Source organism: Saccopteryx bilineata, chromosome 4 (genome assembly GCF_036850765.1).
Source record: "Saccopteryx bilineata isolate mSacBil1 chromosome 4, mSacBil1_pri_phased_curated, whole genome shotgun sequence".
Classification (NCBI taxonomy): domain Eukaryota; kingdom Metazoa; phylum Chordata; class Mammalia; order Chiroptera; family Emballonuridae; genus Saccopteryx; species Saccopteryx bilineata.
In genome coordinates, this window is record NC_089493.1 from 10,717,666 (window position 1) to 10,737,705 (window position 20,040).

General features: G+C 57.1%; 2 protein-coding genes across 5 annotated transcripts in view; one reads left to right on the forward strand and one right to left on the reverse strand.

Annotated features, from left to right (window-relative positions):
• ASB2 (ankyrin repeat and SOCS box containing 2) overlaps positions 1-7,027 on the forward strand; it is a 42,639-nt gene extending 35,612 nt beyond the window's left edge. For both annotated transcript variants that reach the window (XM_066276197.1, XM_066276196.1), the window contains 3 exons: positions 1,653-2,217; positions 3,679-3,832; positions 6,380-7,027. In XM_066276197.1, coding sequence (XP_066132294.1) covers positions 1,653-2,217; positions 3,679-3,832; positions 6,380-6,516 — 856 coding nt within the window. In that variant the 3' untranslated portion in view covers positions 6,517-7,027. The remainder of the gene's footprint in view (positions 1-1,652; positions 2,218-3,678; positions 3,833-6,379) is intronic.
• A 2,923-nt stretch (positions 7,028-9,950) lies between these two features.
• Positions 9,951-17,306, reverse strand: FAM181A (family with sequence similarity 181 member A). 3 transcript variants are annotated; one of them, XM_066276253.1, is made up of 2 exons: positions 17,276-17,306; positions 9,951-11,047 (listed from the first exon to the last, which is right to left on the reverse strand). In XM_066276253.1, the coding sequence occupies exon 2, from the start codon at positions 10,959-10,961 to the stop codon at positions 10,083-10,085; it is 879 nt and encodes a 292-aa protein (XP_066132350.1). In that variant the 5' UTR covers positions 10,962-11,047; positions 17,276-17,306; the 3' UTR covers positions 9,951-10,082. The 3 variants fall into 3 exon arrangements, with proteins under 3 accessions (XP_066132350.1, XP_066132348.1, XP_066132349.1); XM_066276251.1 differs by lacking the exon at positions 17,276-17,306 and adding an exon at positions 14,546-14,581; XM_066276252.1 differs by lacking the exon at positions 17,276-17,306 and adding an exon at positions 11,784-11,830.
• Between the last annotated feature and the right edge of the window lie 2,734 nt (positions 17,307-20,040).

Genomic DNA, 20,040 nt, shown 5'->3' on the forward strand with positions numbered 1-20,040 from the left:
CTAGGCCTTGGTTTCACCCTTTGTAAAATGGGATAGCTAGACACACTGGTCCCCAGACCCTGTCCAGCATTACGCGTTCACGTTCCGATTGGTGAAGACTACGGAAGTGTAGCAGGAAGATGGTTTTACTGCATTATTAAGATGATGCTCCAGGGAATCCAGGCAGCATCCAGTGACGTTCCCACATTTCTGCCCTTCCCCTCTGTTCAGCAGGGGGTTGCAGAAGACCAGCCATGACTCGCCAGAGATACCAGCCCCATCTGGCCCAAGGCCCCGGGCAGTCCCTCTCGCTGTTCTTTCCCCGAGCTTGGGCAGGTTACGGCTGTTAGCAAGCATTTGTTGCCAATGGCCTCAGTCCAGGGTGAGGCCCCAGCCCTGCCTTTGACCAGCACCTCTACAGAGCAAGGTCAGGCCTCCTGTGCCTGCACAAATAGAAATTAGGAGGCAATTAGCCCCCCTGGGTGTGTGAATTTCCTTTTGAGGTTTTAGTCGCAGATTTTAGACCAACACAGCCGTTACTAACAATAATAACATTTTCCACTGAGATCCTAGCAGGAGGTCACTGGCATGAGATTTACAGGAAGTGGGGAAGTCAGCGTGCCAGGAGGCAGAGAGGCGTGGGAACAAGCCTGGTGGCACCGGCTTGCCCTGCCACGGCCACCTCCTTGGGCCCCACATGGGGCCACAAGGTCACCTGTCATCAGGGATTAGACAGATTAGGGTCTGGAATCATGACACTAGTAAACACTAGTAAACTGTAGGAACTTGTTCCTGCAGGTGGCAAGGGTCCAGGGAAAGAGCAAAGACAAGGGGTCAAGAGTCCTGGGGTCAAGCCCCCAGAACTGCTTTATAACCTTTGGTTATTCGCTTCCTTTCTCTGAGCCACATCAGTTAAAAGAGAGCCACAGACCTGCTCTGGCTACCCTACAGAGCTGCAGGGAAGGCAGAATGGAACAGTCAAGTTAATGTATGGTGAAGAATACAAAACCTTAGGACATATGCTACACAAGAAGTAAGGGGGTGGTTAAGAGTGTGGCCCTCCCTCCAGGGGAACCAGACTACCTGGGTTCAAATCTTGGCTGTGTATCCTCGGGCAAGTCACATACACTCTCTGGGTTTCTGTTCTTCACTTGTAAAGGAGGATAATACTAGTACCCACCTCTTAAAGCCATTGGGAGGGCATAATGATCAATGCAGGTTAAGTGCTAAGTGCAGTGCCTGATTCAAGGACGCAGTAGAGCCAGGGATCTCCAGCCCCAACTGGGGCTGACCAACACACTCCAGCCCACAGTCAGGGCGAAGAGCCTGGGAAAGACTAGAGTCAGACTTCAGCATAAGAGGCACTGAGACAGGACAGGGGAGGTGACCTCATGGTCACCCAGCCCCACTGCTTACTGGCTCTGTGACTTTGGGAAGGTAACTGAAGCTCTCTGAACCTTATCTGTCAAGTAGGGATAGCAGCAGACCAACCCTCCCCAAAGTGGTAACTGTAAAGAATGGCTGGCCCCTCAGCGCCCCCAACAGGTAGGCCTGTGCCTCTCTACACTGTAGCTGTGAGTTTCCGAGCCTGGCCCGCAGCGTCCCTTGCTGGAGAGGATGGCCCCGATGTGCGAGCCGCTCTGTGACACGTGCGTGCCGGCCCCGCCTTACAGGATCGTGCAGATGCTGCTGCCGGTGAGCAGCCGCATGCGAGTGCGCCGCAGCGGCATCAGCCCGCTGCACCTGGCGGCGGAGCGCAACCACGACGACGTGCTGGAGGCGCTGCTGAGCGCGCGCTTCGACGTGAACGCGCCGCTGGCGCCCGAGCGCGCGCGCCTCTACGAGGACCGCCGCAGCTCTGCGCTCTACTTCGCGGTGATCAACAACAACGTGTACGCCACCGAACTGCTGCTGGCAGCCGGCGCCAACCCCAACTGCGATGTCATCAACCCCCTGCTGGTGGCCATCCGCCACGGCTGCCTGCGCACCATGCAGCTGCTGCTGGACCACGGCGCCAACATTGACGCCTACATCGCCACGCACCCCACCTCCTTCCCCGCTACCATCATGTTCGCCATGAAGTACCTGTCGCTGCTCAAGTTCCTCATGGACCTGGGCTGCAACGGCGAGCCCTGCTTCTCCTGCCTGTACGGCAACGGCCCGCACCCGCCCGCTCCGCCCCCCTCCAGCCGCTACAACAGCACGCCCGCCGCGGACAAGGCGCCTAGCGTGGTCCAGGTAGGGGTGGGGGCGCCAGGTAGGGCGGCGCCTCGGAGCTGGTGTGGGCTACTCGGGCTGCACTTTCAAGGCAGGGCGGTTAATGCGCTTTGGAGGGCGTGCAGACTAGTTAGCACACTTTGGTGGCAGGGGAACCTGGTGGTTAGCATGCTTCAGAGGCAGCGGAACTTCGTGGTTCACACGAACAATTAAATCATTTTTTTTGTTGTTGTTTGCCATCTTGGGGAATTGAAGGAAGGAACAGTGGAGCAGGGGACTGGTGGGGAACTGCAAAAACAAGGGGTTCATCACCCCGCAGCAAACCTGTGCTTGGAATGTGAGCTTGATGTTGGGCTGGAGGTAAGAACAGGTTGGTCTAAGGCAGGGGTCCCCAAACTTTTTACATAGGGGGCCAGTTCTCTGTCCCTCAGACCGTTGGAGGGCCGGAGTATAAAAAAAACTATGAACAAATCCCTATGCACACTGCACATATCTTATTTTTAAGTAAAAAAACAAAACAGGAACAAATACAATATTTAAAATAAAGAACAAGTAAATTTAAATCAACAAACTGACCAGTATTTCAATGGGAACTATGCTCCTCTCACTGACCACCAATGAAACAGGTGCCCCTTCCAGAAGTGCGGTGGGGGCCGGATAAATGGCCTCAGGGGGCCGCAGGTGGCCTGCGGGCCGTAGTTTGGGGACCCCTGGTCTAAGGTCAGGTGCAGGAAGTCAGAGCAGGACACGTTCACGGTGATGACTTAAGAAGTCAGAAATTAATATGAAAAGGAAGTTAGAAAAACGCTTCTCTTGGAGATGATTATAATAATAGCTAATGGCCCTCTTTTGTGGGCCATCGACTGTTTGCAAAGAAGTTTACATTCATATTACCTTAATTCTCACAAACCCTTGACGTCGCTGTTATATATACCAGTGGTCCCAACCTTTTCTGGGCCAAGGACCGGTTTAATGTCAGAAAATATTTTCATGGACCAGCCTTTAGGGTGGGATGGAAAAATGTATCACGTGACCGAGACAAGCGTCAAGAGTGAGTCTTAGACGGATGTAACAGAGGGAATCTGGTCATTTTTTAAAAATAAAACATCGTTCAGACTTAAATATAAATAAAACGGAAATAATGTAAGTTATTTATTCTTTCTCTGCGGACCGGTACCAAATGGCCCAAGGACCGGTATTGGTCCACGGCCCGGGGGTTGGGGACCACTGATATATATCCATTTTCTAGACAAGGGAGTGGAGGCTGAAAGAGGGGATGTGACTGGCCCAAGTGGCAGCAGAGGCCTGTGTTGACGAGAGAAGGGAACTGGATCCTAGCCTGGGTGCACCCAGTGTCTGTCCTCAGATAGGGCCCTGCCCTGGCCAGCCTTACGTTGCCACAGAGGGGGTGGGGGAGGAGGAGCTCACTGAGGCTGTCCCCTGGTCCTGGGCGTCCCAGCGCTGTTGTGTGCTCTCTTGCAGTTCTGCGAGGTCCTGTCTGCCCCTGAGGTAAGCCGCTGGGCAGGGCCCATCATCGACGTCCTTCTGGACTACGTGGGCAACGTGCAGCTGTGCTCGCGGCTGAAGGAGCACATTGACAGCTACGAGGACTGGGCCGTCATCAAGGAGAAGGCAGGTACGGCTGTCGCGGCGGCTCCTGGCAGCTCTCCCTGCCTGACTCAGGCCCAGACGCAGGGCATGTGACTGTTTCTGACATGGGATGAGCACCTACTCCTTGCCAGGCTCTGTGCTGTGTGTCACATACAATGATCTCGTGACTCTTTGTTTTGTAAATGAGGACACTGATCTGCAGAGAGACAATGTCACCTCAGCCAAGGTCTTATCACTGGTTAGTGGCAGAGCTGAGATTCAAACCCAGGTTTGACCAACCCAATTTCTTCTACTAAGACGTTCTAGACCTGGGTTCGATTCCCGGCCAGGGCACATAGGAGAAGCGCCCATTTGCTTCTCCACCACCCCCCCTTCCTCTCTGTCTCTCTCTTCCCCTCCCGCAGCCAAGGCTCCATTGGAGCAAAGATGGCCCGGGCACTGGGGATGGCTCCTTGGCCTCTGCCCCAGGCGCTAGAGTGGCTCTGGTCGCGGCAGAGCAACGCCCCGGAGGGGCAGAGCATCGCCCCCTAGTGGGCAGAGCCTCGCCCCTGGTGGGCGTGCCGGGTGGATCCCGGTCGGGCGCGTGCGGGAGTCTGTCTGACTGTCTCTCCCCGTTTCCAGCTTCAGAAAAATACAAAAAAAAAAAAAAAAAGACATTCTAGGATGTTTTAAATAGTTCCAGGTCCCCAGTGGATATCAGGATGTTTGGAGTAAGTTGCCCGTTTTTGTGGGCTACTGAGCAAAGCAGTATGGTGAGGTCCAGGAAAGACTGATGTCCTGGAGTGTCTCAAACTATAGATGTGTAGGAAGCGAAAGGGCATCTTGTTGAAAATGCAGGTGCTGACTCAGCAGGTCTGGGGCAGGGCCTAAGAGTCTGCATTTCAGCACGCCCCCAGGCGGGGCCAGTGCTGGCGGCCCACAGACCACACCTGGAGCAGCACTGACCCCCCGACCCCGAGCTGGGGAGTCGGGAGCTTGCCAGTTGACCGTAGGCCTCAGCGTCCCCATCTGAACAGAGGAGCTTGGCAGGCCCCTCCCTCCACCCGCCTGAGGTGCCCGCGGTGGGGGAGGGGTTCGTGGCACAGTGAGGCAGCCTTTGGCCGCGGCCCAGCTGCTGTGTGCAATGTAGGCAGTGCGGCCTGGCTAAACCAGGCTGAGAATCCCTTGTAAGCATTATGGAGCTCGCCTGGCAGGTGAGGTGTCAGAGCAGTGGAACTGGGTGCTGCTGCCAATGCTGAGCATTGGGCACCCGCTCTGAGGAACCCTCACTGCCCAGACTTCTCTGGCTCTGAGGGGCACAGTCCTGTCTCCCGCCAAGCGCTCATCAGTCACGTGGCGCAGAGACTGACGTGCAGCGGGTTGTGTCGTGTGTCCCCCCTCCCCCCCCACCCCCGCTGCTGCAGTCCCCAGGTGAGACTGTGCTGGCTTGTTGCCTGCCCGGGTGGCCTGTCCCAGTGCCCCTACTCTGACTTACCAAGTTCCTCCCGGGTCCCCGTACCCGGTTTGAACCTGAACCAACTGTAAGCGTCTGCATTTGTGCAGATGCCTGGAAGCACTTGAACTGAGAGCCTCCTGGGGAGGGAGGCGTGGACTCTGGCTCAGCTCTGGATGCTCCTTGAGTTCATGAATAATTGGTGACTGTCACCATGATCCTCCGCAGCCACTAGAGGGTGGAGCAGTCCATGCTTAGATGTCGGCCTTGCCCTTGACCGTCCCCTCCCCCCTTCTCCCTAGAGGAGGCTAATCCCTTACAACTAGGCCCTGTCCCCTGGAAAAACGAGCAGAAGTAAACATTTAGTAACAGATAGTTCTTAACCAATACCTCGTTTGGTTACCTTAAAGCCCACTGTCCAGCTGCAGAACTCCCTCTGCGTGCTTTTCCACGCAGTGCTGTGATGTTGACATCATTGCACTTTGAGGAAGGGCAGACAGAGGCTCTGAGAGGTGTCATGATAAGCCCAGAGTTACCTGAGTTATCTGGGCCACCAGCCCAGCCCTGGTGACCCTCTGTCCTCTGCCCACCAGGGGCCTTTTGCCTACCTCCCCGCAGAAAGAGACCCAGCTTTGCAGAGGGAGGGCTCTGTCCCTAGAGATGGAAAGGCAGTGTAAGTGTCAGAAAGGCTGTGATGACGTGTCACCTAGTGAGGCCACGCAGCAGCCTGGCCTCGCTGTCCACCCCCCCTCCATCCTCTCGTGTCCTGTCTCCCCTGGGCGGCCGTGGCCTCCTTGGCTTGGCACTGCTGATTTCCCTGCTTGGAAAATGCCCGCCCACCTGTCAGAACCCTGCTCAGATGGCAGCGTCTGGTGTGAAAGCCTTCCGCAAAGGCCCTGGGCCGCCACCTCTGTGTCTCAGACCTGAACGCGGAGCAAGGCACAGCGAAAGAGCAACCTGTGTTTGTTGAATGACTAAATGGATGGCATTCTTTGATTCAACCAACACCTTCCCTGTGCCAGAGCCTGTGCCCAGGGCTGAAGTAGATGACCCCATTAGCAGTCACACATGCCCCTGTTCCTACCTCACCCCTCCCCTCCCACAAATGACAAATCAGCTCTCCCTTTCTCCTTTCTCCAGAACCTCCGAGACCTCTGGTTCACCTTTGCCGGCTGCAGGTTCGAAAAGCCATTGGGAAATACCGTATAAAACTCCTGGACACGTTGCCACTCCCGGGCAGGCTGATTAGATACCTGAAGTATGAGAACACCCAGTAACGGGGGCACGTGGAGAAGGAGGGCTCCTCAGACTGTTTCACTAAATCTCAGGACGGCAGTGTCCCCAAGTCCAAGCGGACCTGGTGACGGATGCGGCTGTGGCCTGCTCCCACTGAGCTGGGGCAGCCACTGTGACCTCGCCAGGTCTCTGGGCCAGAGCTGTGCCCAGAGCAGAGAACAAACTATGTCAAGTAGAAGGAAAAAACCATGTTTATTTCCAAATGGTTGAGTAGATCCCAGACCTTCTCCGCCATCAGGAATGGCAGGAACCGCCATGCCTGGGGTGGGCGGGGCTGGCAGGACAGACCACGGGGTGGCCTGTGGCTGGAGCACTGCCCAGGTGTTCGCCTTTCCTGGACACCCTCGCGGCAGAGCTGCTCCCAGCCCTTCCCCTTCGTCTGTGAAACTCCACCTGACTTCTGAGCTTTCTCCCCGAGGGTGCGGCCTGGTGGGGGATGGGGGACCCTCCGCCCCAGAGGGCTTCCTTAGGTACAATAAATGTTTGCACAGATGCCTCCTTGCCCAGTGCCTTTCCTCTCAGCAGACCCCCGGGGCCTGAGGTCCTCCGCCTGCTCATGGTGCGAGTAGGGGCGGGGCAGGGGCTGGGACAGGACATGCAGCACCTTGAACGCGTCACCTTGGTCTGGGCTTCTGAAGGACACAAGAGAGTGTGTCCTTCGTTCACCAGAAGAGACCCAACAGCCCAGGGAGAGGGGCAGCTCCCTGCACTGTGACCAGAGTCATTGAGTTTGGTTTTCTGTCCTGGTTCACTCGCCAGGGAAACAGGAGTCTCACCACAAACAGGGTCTTGGGGCCGACAGGTCTCCTGACGGTTGTCTTACACAGACGTGTCCCCAGGCACTGTCTCCATGTCCTGCTCAACCCTGCTCTGCAACACAAATTCAGACACCAGGGAAGAAGAAAAAGCATTTAAATACTGGCTGCTATGAGCAAAGGTGCCGGAGAGATGGTCGTGTCAACCATTGCTCAGTCACCAGACTTGAGAGGCACGAAGCCCCGTCCCCTGCGTGGCCCCCTTCAGTCCCCATGTGGCTCCGTGGGGTGAGCCAGGCCGGAGCTGCCGGCACCCCCTCGATGGGGCAGGGGAGAAGCCGAGTGTTGCACAGTCAGAGCACGTTGTTGTGAGACCCCTGCGCCGAGACCAGCAAGCCGTTTCCATGGAGGTTGTGGTGGCTCACCATTGTTCTCTTCCCAAGTGTGATTAAAGCCACGGGAGAGGACACCGGAGCAGGCCACCTCGCTGAGAGCCTGGGCCGCCTGCCCCGTATCTGGAAGAGTCTCGGGTCTGATGTAGTTTCTGGCCTCGGGATGGTGAACGGCCGGCGGGTGGGGGAGCCCTGGTTCCAGGGCTTGGGTGGGACTCCTCTGAGGCCTCGGGTGCCCAGTCTCCGTGACCCCGAAGGCCTTGCCAGCTCCCGCGTACTGCCTTTCCGTGAAACCAGTGAGTCCCAGTGTCTGCCTGCAGAGGAAAAGCCTTCCGAGCAACACTAAACCTGCAGGTCAGAGGGGAGTCAGCAGAGCCTTGCCCTCTCCCCGATGGTACAGAGGGGAAAACAGGCCCAGGGAGGGAGCGGGCACTTGTCCGGGTACACACAGTAAGTCCCGGGGGCTCCAGCCCAGGAGTGCATGGCCACCGCCCCATGCTGCCTTGCTCGAGCGAGCCTGTGGGGAAAACCCTGACGGAGCCCCGGTCCCCACAGACTGACGGGGTCCGACCCTGATGCGGCCGAGTGTGGGGGCAGTCAGTGACGGGACAGAACGGAAAGCTGTTCAGATGTATTTGGGGTGCGGCTGGGGATCAGGCAAACTCCTAATCTATGGCATTTCTCTGGTCAACTTAAGTCCTAGAGTCCTAACAGGCAGTGGCCCCAGGCACCCCGGGGTGGTCTGAGTGAGACGCCCCTGGAGGAGGTACGGTTGAGGAGGGCTGTGCTTCTGCTGAGCCACATCTTAGCAAAGGTTTCTGCTTCCGGAAGAAGTCACCCTGTGTTTGAATGAACACACTTCCAGCTGTTCCCCTGGGAAAGGTGGAGTGGAGCCCAGCTTTGGGGGCTGGGCATGGTGGGCTAGGGCAACACCCACCCTGAGAAAACACGCCTCCTGGAGCTCCACTCTTTCTCTGGGGGTGCGGTGGGGGTGGAGTTGGATGGCTCAGTCCATTACATCACTACAATACCAGCATGGCAGGACCTACAGACACTGCCAGATCGCCAGCAGAGGGCGCCTTTGGTTGGTGCAGCTTTTCATCACTTGGGTTGTAGTACTCAGAGCGTTAGGTACTCACATTGTCCCCACGACAACCTGCGAAGCAGGTCTATTTTCAATCACATTTTCAGATGAGGAAATTTTGGCACAGAGAGGTTGAGTAACTTGTACAAAGTCACACAGCTAGTAGGAGGCAGAGCCCAGATTAGTGCTTTTAACACTCTGCTGTCCTGTGTTACGGTGTGGCGGGGCTGAGCCTCGTCCGAATGGACCTGGGGGCCCTTTGTGGAGACGCACAGGAGGAAGGACGGCACACACCTGTTCCTGGTCCTCTCCCTGGCCTTGAAGACCGGAGAAGCCCGAGGTGCGAGTCCCGGCCGCGGACTTTCTAGCCTGTGCAGTTCAGCCTCCATGGCTCTGACGTACTCCAAGACCACTGGACATAAGCCACTTCCCAGGGGGCGTGCTGCCCATGCATGTAGATGTGGCCCCCAGGGGTACAAACGGGCACAGTGCGAAAATCCCTTAGTAATTTACCAATCCTGGAGCCTTGTGTTAAGAAGGATTCTGAGGCCTGATCAGAGTGGAAGTCCCCACAGAGGGGACCGTTGCCATTCCACCCGTCATTCTGCAGGTGGGGCAGGGAGGTCCTGAGAGGCCAGGTCCAGCCCCACACCGCACAGCGGAGCCAGGACCACATCTCCACCTCCCCTGGTACCAGTTTGGACCCTCTGAGGATCCAGGCCTCCCTCAGACTTGTCCCCACCCTCCTTTTCTTGAAGTGAGCTGCTGGCCTCCAGTGTCCATTCCCGGACAGCACGAGGCCCTTGGGCCACCCCGGGCTCCCCTACAGCTAATCGCCCCATAAGCAGCCATCTTGGGCACAGCCAGTGTTTCTTAGGCCTGGGCACCACTCACCGTCATGACACCCAACATGTGAAAACTGCAAAAAGAAATGTCTTTATTCTTTTAACATTCTTAATATTTACAAAGAACAAAAAGAACAGAACTGAGACTGGCTCACACAAGGGGTGGCAGGTGAACAGATGTGTAACTCGGGCTTCTGGGGTGGCTGGCAGACCTGGGCAAAGCCCCACCGCCCAGGGTCTGCCCAGGGACTGTGGGATGATCTGTCAGGCTCTGGCCAGGTTGGAGAGGGGCCAGGCTCGGGCGACTGCCTGAGGAACCGTGTCCCATTCCTGCTCTCCCCGTCCCACACGCATACAAAGAGATGGTTCTCAAGAGGCCACCATGGCCCAGCCCGCTCCTCACAAGGAGAGCTCCTGGGGCCCCCAACACTCCTGCAGGCTGGAGGTGGGGGCCAAGGCCCATGCGGCCAGCTAGAGGTAGCCAAAGACGTTGAAGATGGGCGGGGGCATGGCCGGCTTCGTGGGGATCGGCTTCAGAACCACAGGTCTGTATACTTTCTGCCCCAGGCCATCCATATCCTTGCAGAAATGAGCCAGTTCCCCAGGGGAAGCTGGGCTTTTCCTCCACAGGCCCAGGCTGGGGACCGGGCCATGAGGCAAGGCCCCTGGAGGGCCCGGGTAGATGGGCTGTCCATGGTACTGGAAGGGGCAGCAGCTCCAGGCATTGACGCGGCCCACCAGGGAGACCCCAGGCATCTTGTGTGGCTCCTTTTCAGCCAGTGCCTGTGGGGACATGGGCACCAGGGCCATCTCAGGCCCTAAGAGCTCCAAGCCCTTGCAGTGTTTCTTACCCTCATAGGGAGGTCCCTCTCTGGGGCCCAGTACCCCCTCCAGCCCCATGGGGTAGCTGTGGGTGGGCCGCGGCTCTTCCCAGAAGGAAGCGGGCAGCTGTCTTTTCCTCATGGGCACCTGGCCAGGCCTGACAGCTTCTGGACTCTGCCCCTGTAGGGCCTGCTCCTTAGAGAGACACCCTTCCCGGTAGGGGTTCCCCAGAGCCTTCTCCTTGCAGTCCCCACCACTGCTAGGGCAGGAATCGGGGCCAGAACCGAGGGGCAGCCTCGCGGGCCGGTCCTCAGGCCCCCTTCTCAGCAGAGGCTCGGCCCCTCGGCCCGGGAGGCCCCGCGGAAGCCGGGAATACTTCTGGGAGAAGCGTTTGAGCTGCTTCTGCAGGTACTTGCGGTGGTCCACGGAGCGGCGGCAGGGCGCGGACTTGTCCAGGGCCGCCTTGATGTCACTGGACGCCAGGTTGACAAAGTTCAGCAGCATCTTCACGTCACTGTCGGATGCCATCACCAGGGGGGCCACTTCACGGGGCTTTCCATGAAGAGGGCGGCTCTGCTGGTGGCTGGTAGCTCCAGGGAGGGCACAGAGCTGACCTGGGGGACACACAAGCCATTGTAGTCTCTCTGAGCGACCAGCTCTGCTCTCCCCGAAGGCCATGTGGCTGCAGTCAGGGGCCGCGGCCCCAGCACCCCTCGGCCCCAGGCACAGTCCCGGGTGGTGGGACACCCGTTCCAGCCACGAAGCATTGCGTGAGCGCCTGTGACGGAACAGGCTCGAGCACATTTAGTCCTTCTGGGTCCATGGCCCTCAACTTGCAGCTGAGGCTCAGAAAGGTCAAGTGACTTGCCCAAGGTGATCCAGCTACAGGTAGCATCTCCGGGGCTGGAGCACAGGTGCCCTGGCCCCGGGACAGTTGTGGGTCCCACACATCCTGCTGCCAATGTGCACAGCTTGTCAGCAGGGTTTTCTTTTCTGAGCAGAGGTGACTGCTCCAGTTTCAGGCAAAGCCAATCCCCCTCTCCCCCTGGCGGCGCCCCCTCCGCCCACCCCCACCCCAGCCCTGTGGGCTCAGCCCCCCTCCTCGGTCCCCACGCTCCACCCCCAGCACTCACGCAGGACAGGCAGGACCCCTGTCTGGCACTCGAGCCCAGGCCTGCCTGGCGGGCTGAGCTCAGGCTGTGGCAGCAGGAACTCCCCTGTAGAAGCCTATCTGCAGCAATTTCATGCCTCCCAGACCACCTCCCACAGCCTCTCACCCCTCCCCTGGGCCCCCACCTGCCCCGGGCCCCCACCCAGACGGGGCCCTGCCGCCAGGGCCTCCACACTGACCAGGGGTGCGGGCCCGGGTCCGGGCCCGCCAATGTGGCCCAGCTGGTTCCCGCCGCAGACCGGGGCCAGGCCCGTGCGGCCAGTGAGCTCCAAGTGTCCAGCTGGAAGCGGTTGTGCCGCCCGCCCTCGAGTGGGCTGAACGGAGGACACGTCCCCGGAGCTGGGGGGCCCCTCAGGCCAATCAGGAGCGCCTCTCCAGATACAAAGCATCCCAATCAGGCGGCAGCGCCCCGTTCCCACATTCTTTGCCATCACAAATTGTCACCATGGGGACCATCACAAAAAAGACAGCTCCCAAATGCAATCATTTCCCGGTAAATTTCTACCCTTCAGCCCCACGCCCCCCTCGGCCTCAACGCCCTCCTCCCCTTGACCTCGGTTCCCTGGTTTCTTGAGGGGGCCATGTGTGTGTGTGCGCGTGCGTGTGTGTGTGTGTGTGTGTGTGCGCGTGTCTGTGTGTTTAAGAAGTCCAGGCCTGAGGAGGGGCTGGGCCCAGAGGAGATGGGCTGCTGTCCTGCCCCAGGGCTCGGGCCTGCAGCTGCCATGCTCCAGTGCAGACGGACAATCGGACGGGTAAGCCGGGCTGGCGGTCTCTCCCCGCTGTCCTTGAGCGTTGAGTGGCTCTCTCCTCTCCTCTCTCTCTCCCACCCCACACCCCAGCCCCCGAGGCATGGCTCCGGCAGGCCTGCGAGGGCCGGTGGCACCGGGGTACGGGCAGAGGTGGCCGGGGAGGACTCTCTAACGAGGGCCTGGGATATCCATGGGAAGGCAGCGGAGCTCTCAGGAATCTTGTCTTTATGTTTGCTTCCTCAATTGAGCTGCACAAAGCCTGAATTGCCCATTCAGCGCAGCCGGACAAAAGGTTGGCGTTGCACGGTCCCCTTGCATTTGTAGTCAAACAGTTAGGGACTTAAATCGAGTCGTCATGATGGAGAAAGAGGTGGACAAAGCCCATAGAATTGCCATCAGCAAACATTTTCCTGTGTCATATTAGCCAGTCTCCATGGCTCCCCCTGGCCTGGGGACAATGGCACAAGTTTGCACACTTGGCTACTGTCACCGTGCCAACGCCGGCGGGGCCGCAAGCAGGGCCACTCTGAGCGAGCGAAGGAGACCTGAGCCGGCCGTGGGCCCTGCACACCAACTGGCCGGAGGGAAGGTGAGGTCGGCGGCGGAGGGAGGCTGCCTGGGAAATGCAGGCGGGCGAGGCCTCCATGCCAGCCAGCCTGGTGGGCCCCTACCCCTCCTGCCTGCCCCTCCTCCCCTCCTTCCTCTTTCTTTTCCTTCTCCTCTTTCCTCTGCCATCTCCTCCTCCTGTCCCCGAATGGCTGGTGGTCTACACACACCTTTGCACCACAATCTACACTGCCAGGGACTCCTCCCTGGAGTCCCCCCTCAGACTGGGGACACTGACAGGGCTGGGCCTGACCTCACCCAGGAGCGATGGCCCCACCCCACCTGCTGGCCAATAGACAGCTGCTCCCCACGGGAAACCTGCCCACAGCGGCCTGAGCCACCTCCCCCTCGGTCTGAGAGCTCCTACTAGTAAAATGAAGGGTTTGCAAGAGATTGTCCAATGGTGGGGGGTGTGGTATTCTCCACGCCTCCTTCCCTTCCTGTGGGGGTTAGAGAAGCATGGACCAAGATGGAGGTGACCTTGAACTGCAGCATCTGGGTCACCGGCCATCACACGGTCTGAGGAGTGTGACCACTAAAGCAGCAGCCTGTGCGTGGGTGAGAGCTAAACCACCATCGCTTTAAGCCTCTGAGTTTTGGGGGTGACTTGTTTCTGTAGCGTAACCCAGCCCACCCTGACCGGTACAGGCAGGAAACATTCTTTCTGCCCCAGACCACTTTGCACATGCGGCTGGACAAAATGCCCAAGGTCATCGGGTTAGGCCCGGGCTTGTCCCATCAGAGTGCCCGCTGCCTCCTGCGTGGGGGCCAGACCGCGCAGCCTGACGTGTTCAGATCCCTTCATGCCCAGCACCGGCCTACTTAACCAACTCCCCCATTATTCTCCGCTGGGAGGCCGGCCTCAAACCATCCCGGCCCCGTTCCCTCCCTGGCCTCCTCCACGGCCTGTGTCCCTCTCTCTGGAGCCCTTTCTCCCTTTGAAGAGCATCGAGACTGTCTCTCGCCACTCCACGTGGTCACAGCCGCCTCTGAGATTCCGCAGCACCTGCAGCTGCTCCGGTCCACCTGGCTTTGCCTGCCTGTGACATTATCCCCTTGTTTCTCAGCTCATATTGATACTCCCCCAACAGGCCGGTGAGTTGTGTGGGAGTCAGGTCTATATTTTCTAAAAAAAAAAATTCCCATAGATCTCAAAGTGGGCTGTTCTCCCCACTTTTTGTGAAAAGAGGGAAGGAAAAAATGAAGACAAGAGGGAGGGAGGAAGAAAGGGCAGAGAAAATGGAATGGATGAACTAACTGATACTTGTTGGGCACCTACTATGTGCCAAAGCCATAACCCGCGGCGGCAGGTGGAAGACCTCCCCGGGCCCGGCCCCACGAAGGCGCTCCCGTTGCCTTTTACAGTGAAGAACGTCAGGTGGAAGTCACGTTCCCAAGGATCACAGCTAATAATACCTGGTAGAACTTGGACTTGAAGCCAGGCCTGTCTCCACGAAAAACCTGTGTTGGTTCTGCCACGCCACGTGGCTTCCCTGAGCTCCTCACAGGCACTGGGCACTGATTTCGTGCTGCCCGGTTTGAAGGCCCAGAAGACCACTTTTTTTTTTTTTTTTTTTTTTTTTTACCTAAGTCCTGGGTTCAGCTCTTCTGTGCCTCCGTCAAAATGTGACTGTCAACTTGCGACTCAGGAATATATACGGGAGCCACCGCTGTGGGTCATCAGGCTGGGGAGGAGGAGAGAGCCGTGGTTCAGGGAACTGTGGCCCGAGAGCCCGATCCGTGGCCCTGCCCCGCCCCACCCAACCTCTCATCCCTGCGGGGAGAGACTGCTCCCTGTTTCCCTGAGAGGCCACGTCGACAGGTGGAAAAACAGTAATTATACTTATGCCTCACTCTCGAGAGCCGTTTCACAGTCACTCTCGTCATGGTCCTGTGTTTGGGCACAGAGGGAGTTGTTTTCCTTATTTATAGTTGGTGACACACTCAAAAACATGCCTCAAACCTCTAATTCTTGAACCCAACTCAGGGCTGCTCAGCCAACCCTATCCTCTCAAGAGTTTTCAAAGTCCAGCTTAAGTAGCTAGGAAGACTACCAACTCCAGCATTATATATGACACCCTCTCCCAGTCCTGTGTTTATAGATTCGGAGATAAAGTCTAACCTCCTTAGCTTAACACAGGAGGCCCTTTGTAATCTGACCCCTACTGGGGCCTGGCACAGAGTAGCTTCTCACAGAAGGTTTCTGGAGTTCAGTTCTTTGCCCACTCCACTGAAGAGAATTCTTCTTGGGGACTGGAAACAACTGTTCCCTGTCTTCTCTTTCACTTCTGGATTGGCCCACCCACCCAACCCCACCTGTGTGAGCTATCTGAAAACAGGGAGTTTGTCCACTGTTCACCTTTTATCTCCAGTGACTGGAAGGGCCTTGGCACACAGCAGCCCGGAATGAAGGGCGCTGTGGTTGCTGTGCTTTAATGGCGGCCAACGGTCTGTGCTTCCCTGGGACTGCGGATGCCTTGAAAGCAGGAAGCTCCGTTCCACAACCACATCCCCTGCAACAGAGAGGGTTTCTAGGAAGCCCCGTGCACTGCAAGTGAGCTGTGCGGACTTGAACCATAGGATCCCTTCCCAACCATTGGCTGTCACCTCCGTGGGTCTCTGACAGTCCAGCTGTGCTGACCCCACCTCAAGTTTATCCACACCATCCGGCTGTGCTGACCCCGCCTCAAGTTTATCCACACCATCCAGCATCAGGGACTAACCCAGCTTCCAGTCGACTCCACTCTGCACCTACTGTGTGTTAGGGACCAGAGGGTGCAGGGTGGGTTTCCTTGGCTTGCTCTGCTGTCCCCAAGGCGACTTGTTGGAGGAGAGATGGACTTTGTGCTAATGACTGAATGGCTGTCATCTGCCTACCTCCTCCCAGTGCAACAGAACAACAGGATCTTGCTTTCCTCGGTTTCCCAAACAAATGACCAGGAGCCACCTGTCCAGAAGCTCTGGAGGTCATCAGACATAAGCCACTCCTAGGACTTAGCCAACACAGGTGCAAACAGAAGCTGAAAGCCAGAGGGGGTGGTTGACAAATGGCATGCACTGGTCAAGTCAGAGGGGGTGGGGGAGCTCATCTGGGGTGGTGGGCTTTCAAATTACTTTCCTGCAGAGAAGCCCAGTAAAATCACCATGTGGCGGCCCAGCGTATAAGTGACAGCCGCATGCTGTGAGCATGGGCGCAGCTCACACACGCAGATGCACACGGGCTACTTGTCTTGCAGACAGAGAGAAGACAAGGAAGCTGTTTTGATGACAGAGAACTTTGAGACCAAGGCTTATGGATTACAGTCCGACATCAGCCGTCCTTTGCTTCGGTTGTGGAACATTCAGGAAATCTTGATTTAGAGAAACAAGCAGCTAAAGCGGTAATTGTTCAAAAGCCCGGCTTGCCACCTGAGCTTAGTCATCCAATGACTACGCAGCCCTCACCGTGTGATCCAAGTCTGTAACATGCAGCAAGTCTTGTGTTCTTCCCAGGTGCCATGCTTACTGTCTTTAACGGATATGGAAACCGAGGCACCAAGCTCGGGAAGTTGCCCACGGTCCCCTGGTCAGTAAATCTCTGCTGGGATTGGGATGTTGGCAGTTGGGGCCAGACCCTTGGTGACAACTATCGCACGATACTGCTCCCTGCGGACACCCATTCACCGGCACACCAGCCCTGGCCCCCTCCTGGGGCTGTGCTAGCCCAGAGATGCAGGTGTGCTTGGCCCACCCGGCCCCGTGGAGCAAGGTCCGACCACCAGATTCAGAAAACGTTCAGAGAACACAACAGCCAGACCAGTGCCTCTGTGGACTCGTGACGCAGACATCACAAGACTATTTATGTAACTAACCCCCTTACATAATGGGAGTATTTCAATCAAAGACCAGCCCGCGGCACACTGTCAGCTGCAATCAGACCAGACAGGCTTCCTTGGGGTGGAGGGCTCAGGGTTGAAATAAACCCCTGTGGCTGCCAGGCTGAGGGCTTCCTGCCCTGGCGACCTCACCTCAGATCTGAGGCTTAGCACCACCGTGGCTGTGCCCTCCGAGCGGCTGGAGACTAGCTCAGCCAGTCTCTGCGATCCCGACCACAGCCCAACTACAGTGACAGAGACATCACAGTTGATGTCTCACCCTCCGTGGACAAAATCTACCCAGGTGAAGCCCACCTTGGGCACATCTCAACTGTAAAGAGCGGCTGACATGACAGGAATAACACCTCTGTGTCCCCGTTGGGCGACCCAGTGGACCACTGCCCCACATTCTCGCCGCCACCACCCTGTGCCAATCCCTGCCACCCACCACGTGCTCATCACCTTGACTGTGTCCTCTGGTGCCTCTCTGATGCGTCTTCCCGCCCAACCCAGTGCGCTGGTTGGGAATGAAAAGTTCGTTTAATCTCAACTGCCAACTCGAATTTGATTGGTGATGGCTGGCGGGTGCCCTGTGGAAAGATTCCAAGGGCCCTGCAGGGCTCAGCAGTGAGAATGCCCTGATCGGCTAGTGCTGTCTTCTGTGGGTGCAGATGGAGACAGGGCTGACTATATGCCAGGTGTTCCTGAATCCGGGTCAGAATCACAGGATGCAAAGCCAGGGGTGCGAAGCTTGGCATTCTGGTAACCCCTCCCCCTCCGCAATTTTAATCAAAGGAACAATGTCCCAAAGAAGAACAGTGGCTCCCCCAAGGACTCAAGTGCTCCCACTTCCCAGGCCAGAGTTCACTGATGCACTTCAACAAACTGAGGCCAGGGATGTTAGGCATTCTGGAGAGTGGAGACCCTGAGTTTGGTGCAATGGAGGGGAGAGGTTGCTACAAGGAGCAGGGCAAGATAAAGTTAGGAAGAAAGGTTGTCCTCCATATATATTTGCAAGCAAGAGGCACATCATAAAGGCCCATTGAATGAATGAATGAATGAAAACTTTCAGAGGTGGGCCCTGCCCTTCCTGTTCGATAGATTAGGAAACTGAGGCTGAGAAGGTAGGGGAATACTTTCCTGGCCCCTGAGCTAGATGGCAGAGGGGCTGGGGTTTGATCTCAGTCTTGTCTACACTACAGTGCCACTTGGAAAAGGGGGGGACAGGGCATTGTCCCACCTCATCTATCTCTTGCCTCACAGTCTCCCAGTGCTCCCCCTCCTGCCTGGAGGGCCTGTCCCACTTTGGTCATATACAGGGGACTCCTTTTTGTCATCCAACTTTCGTTTCCTGACTCCTGATCACAGCTCTGTCTGTAGTGCAAATCCAGGCCCAAACACACTTAAAAAAAAACCCCTCTGGGTAAAGTTTTGCCACAGGACAGGGACATTTGCATAATCAGCAAATGGGCCATCGGAGCCTGCCTGAACATGTTCTGTTCCCAGGTCCTGATCGGGCGTCAGGGGAGTAAGAAGAATTCCTATGGTGAGTTCAGCAGCCCCTCACCTCCACCCCAGCGCCGAGGCTGGGCCCTCCTGCCAACACTGCCCCCTTGGGTGGCATTCCAGTGCTTGGCACATGGTAGGCACCCCTGGGAGCACGTTTGTCACCTGGAAGCAGACATACTGTACCTCCAGAGTCAAGGAGCTGCATTCCAGCCCTGCCTCTGCTCATCCAGGCAGGTGATTTCAACTCTCTGGGCCTTGATTTTCTCATCTGTAAAAGGGGGTGATTCTAGTCACTCTGCTGGCTTGGTGAGACCATAGAGAAAGGGGTTCCAAGAATAACTTGGGACTGACCAGGTTATAAGATGTACCAAGCATGAGGGAGGGGGAGCCCCCAAATAGTACCAAGGGCTTGACCACCACCAGACCCAAGTTCAAAGACATCCACGAAGGGCTGGCAGTGATAGTCCCCATCAACCCTGAATGAGGACCAAGCCTTCCAGATGGTAAGGGTGATGGAAATGGCCCAGCCGCCACTGATCCCTTCCCTTGGGCTAAAGGAGGAGTGGAGGGGGCCTAGCTCTGTGGGGAAGGAGCAGACGGGGTCCAGGGGGAAGAGAGGGCAGGAAGGAGGGAGCTGGGGAGACACTGAACGTGGACGAGGTGGTGCAGGTCACTCCCACAGCCAGAGCAAAGAAGTGAGCGGCAGACGTGGGCTCAGCGTGTGTCCAGTGAAGCCTGGAGTTGGCTCTGGCCACAGTTCCAGAACTGGGTGCCGAGATGACTCTGGGGCCTCTTCTCTCTCCCTCTATCCTGCTACCCCACCTGTCTCCTGGGCCTTAAGTACCATCTGCGGGCTGATGACTCCCTGTGCAAGCCTCCAGCCTGGACCTCTCCCGAGACCCCAGAGTCCTGTCCAGCAGCCTCCTCACCCTCTCCCCGGGGAAGGCTGCGATCCCCCACTTCCCACAGCCAAATCTGAGCTCTGGGTTTTCTCCCCACTCCACTCCTCCTGCAGTTTCTCTGTAGTCCTCTCCTTCCTGTTGCTCAAGCCTAAACCTCGAAGTTACCCCACCTGCTCTCATGCTCACTCTTTGCGCTCTAGTTGCAAACTATACCAAGAATCTGACCACTCTGCACCCTCTCCTCCGCCCCCACCTGGGACCAATGCCCCACCGCCTCTTACCTCACTTGAATTGTTTGTCTCCTAACTGGGCTCTTGATTCTGCCCATAGCACCTGTGCTCCTTAAAAAAGATAAGCTGGCTCAGAGCACTCCTCTGCTTCCCCTGCCCCATCGGTTCCTGTCTCACTCAGAGAAAAAGCCCTCCAGGGGCCACCAGATCAGTTACTTCTCTCACCTTACCCCCTTAATTACCCTGCTTCAGCCCCACTGCTCTCCTTGCTGTTCCCCAAACATCAGACATGCAGTGACCTCAGGGCCTTTGCATTTGCTGTTTCTTCTTCCTGGAATTCTCTTCCCATAGATCCGTTGGTAAATGACATTCCATCTGTTTGTGTCAATGAAGTTTTATTGGGACACAGTCATGCCCGTCCACTGACGTATTGTCTATGCTGCTTTTGCACTGTAGAGGCAGAATGGAGGAGTCATGAGACACCAGAGGGCGCACAAAACCTGAGTATTTCCTTTTTTTTACAGAAAGGTTTGGCCACCCTCTGCCCAGGTGAATTGCAGAGCTTACCGCTTCCTTCACCTCCTTT

Excerpts from the sequence above, each read along its gene's own strand:
- FAM181A (XM_066276253.1), bottom strand. The coding sequence starts at position 10,961 with ATGGCATCCGACAGTGACGTGAAGATGCTGCTGAACTTTGTCAACCTG.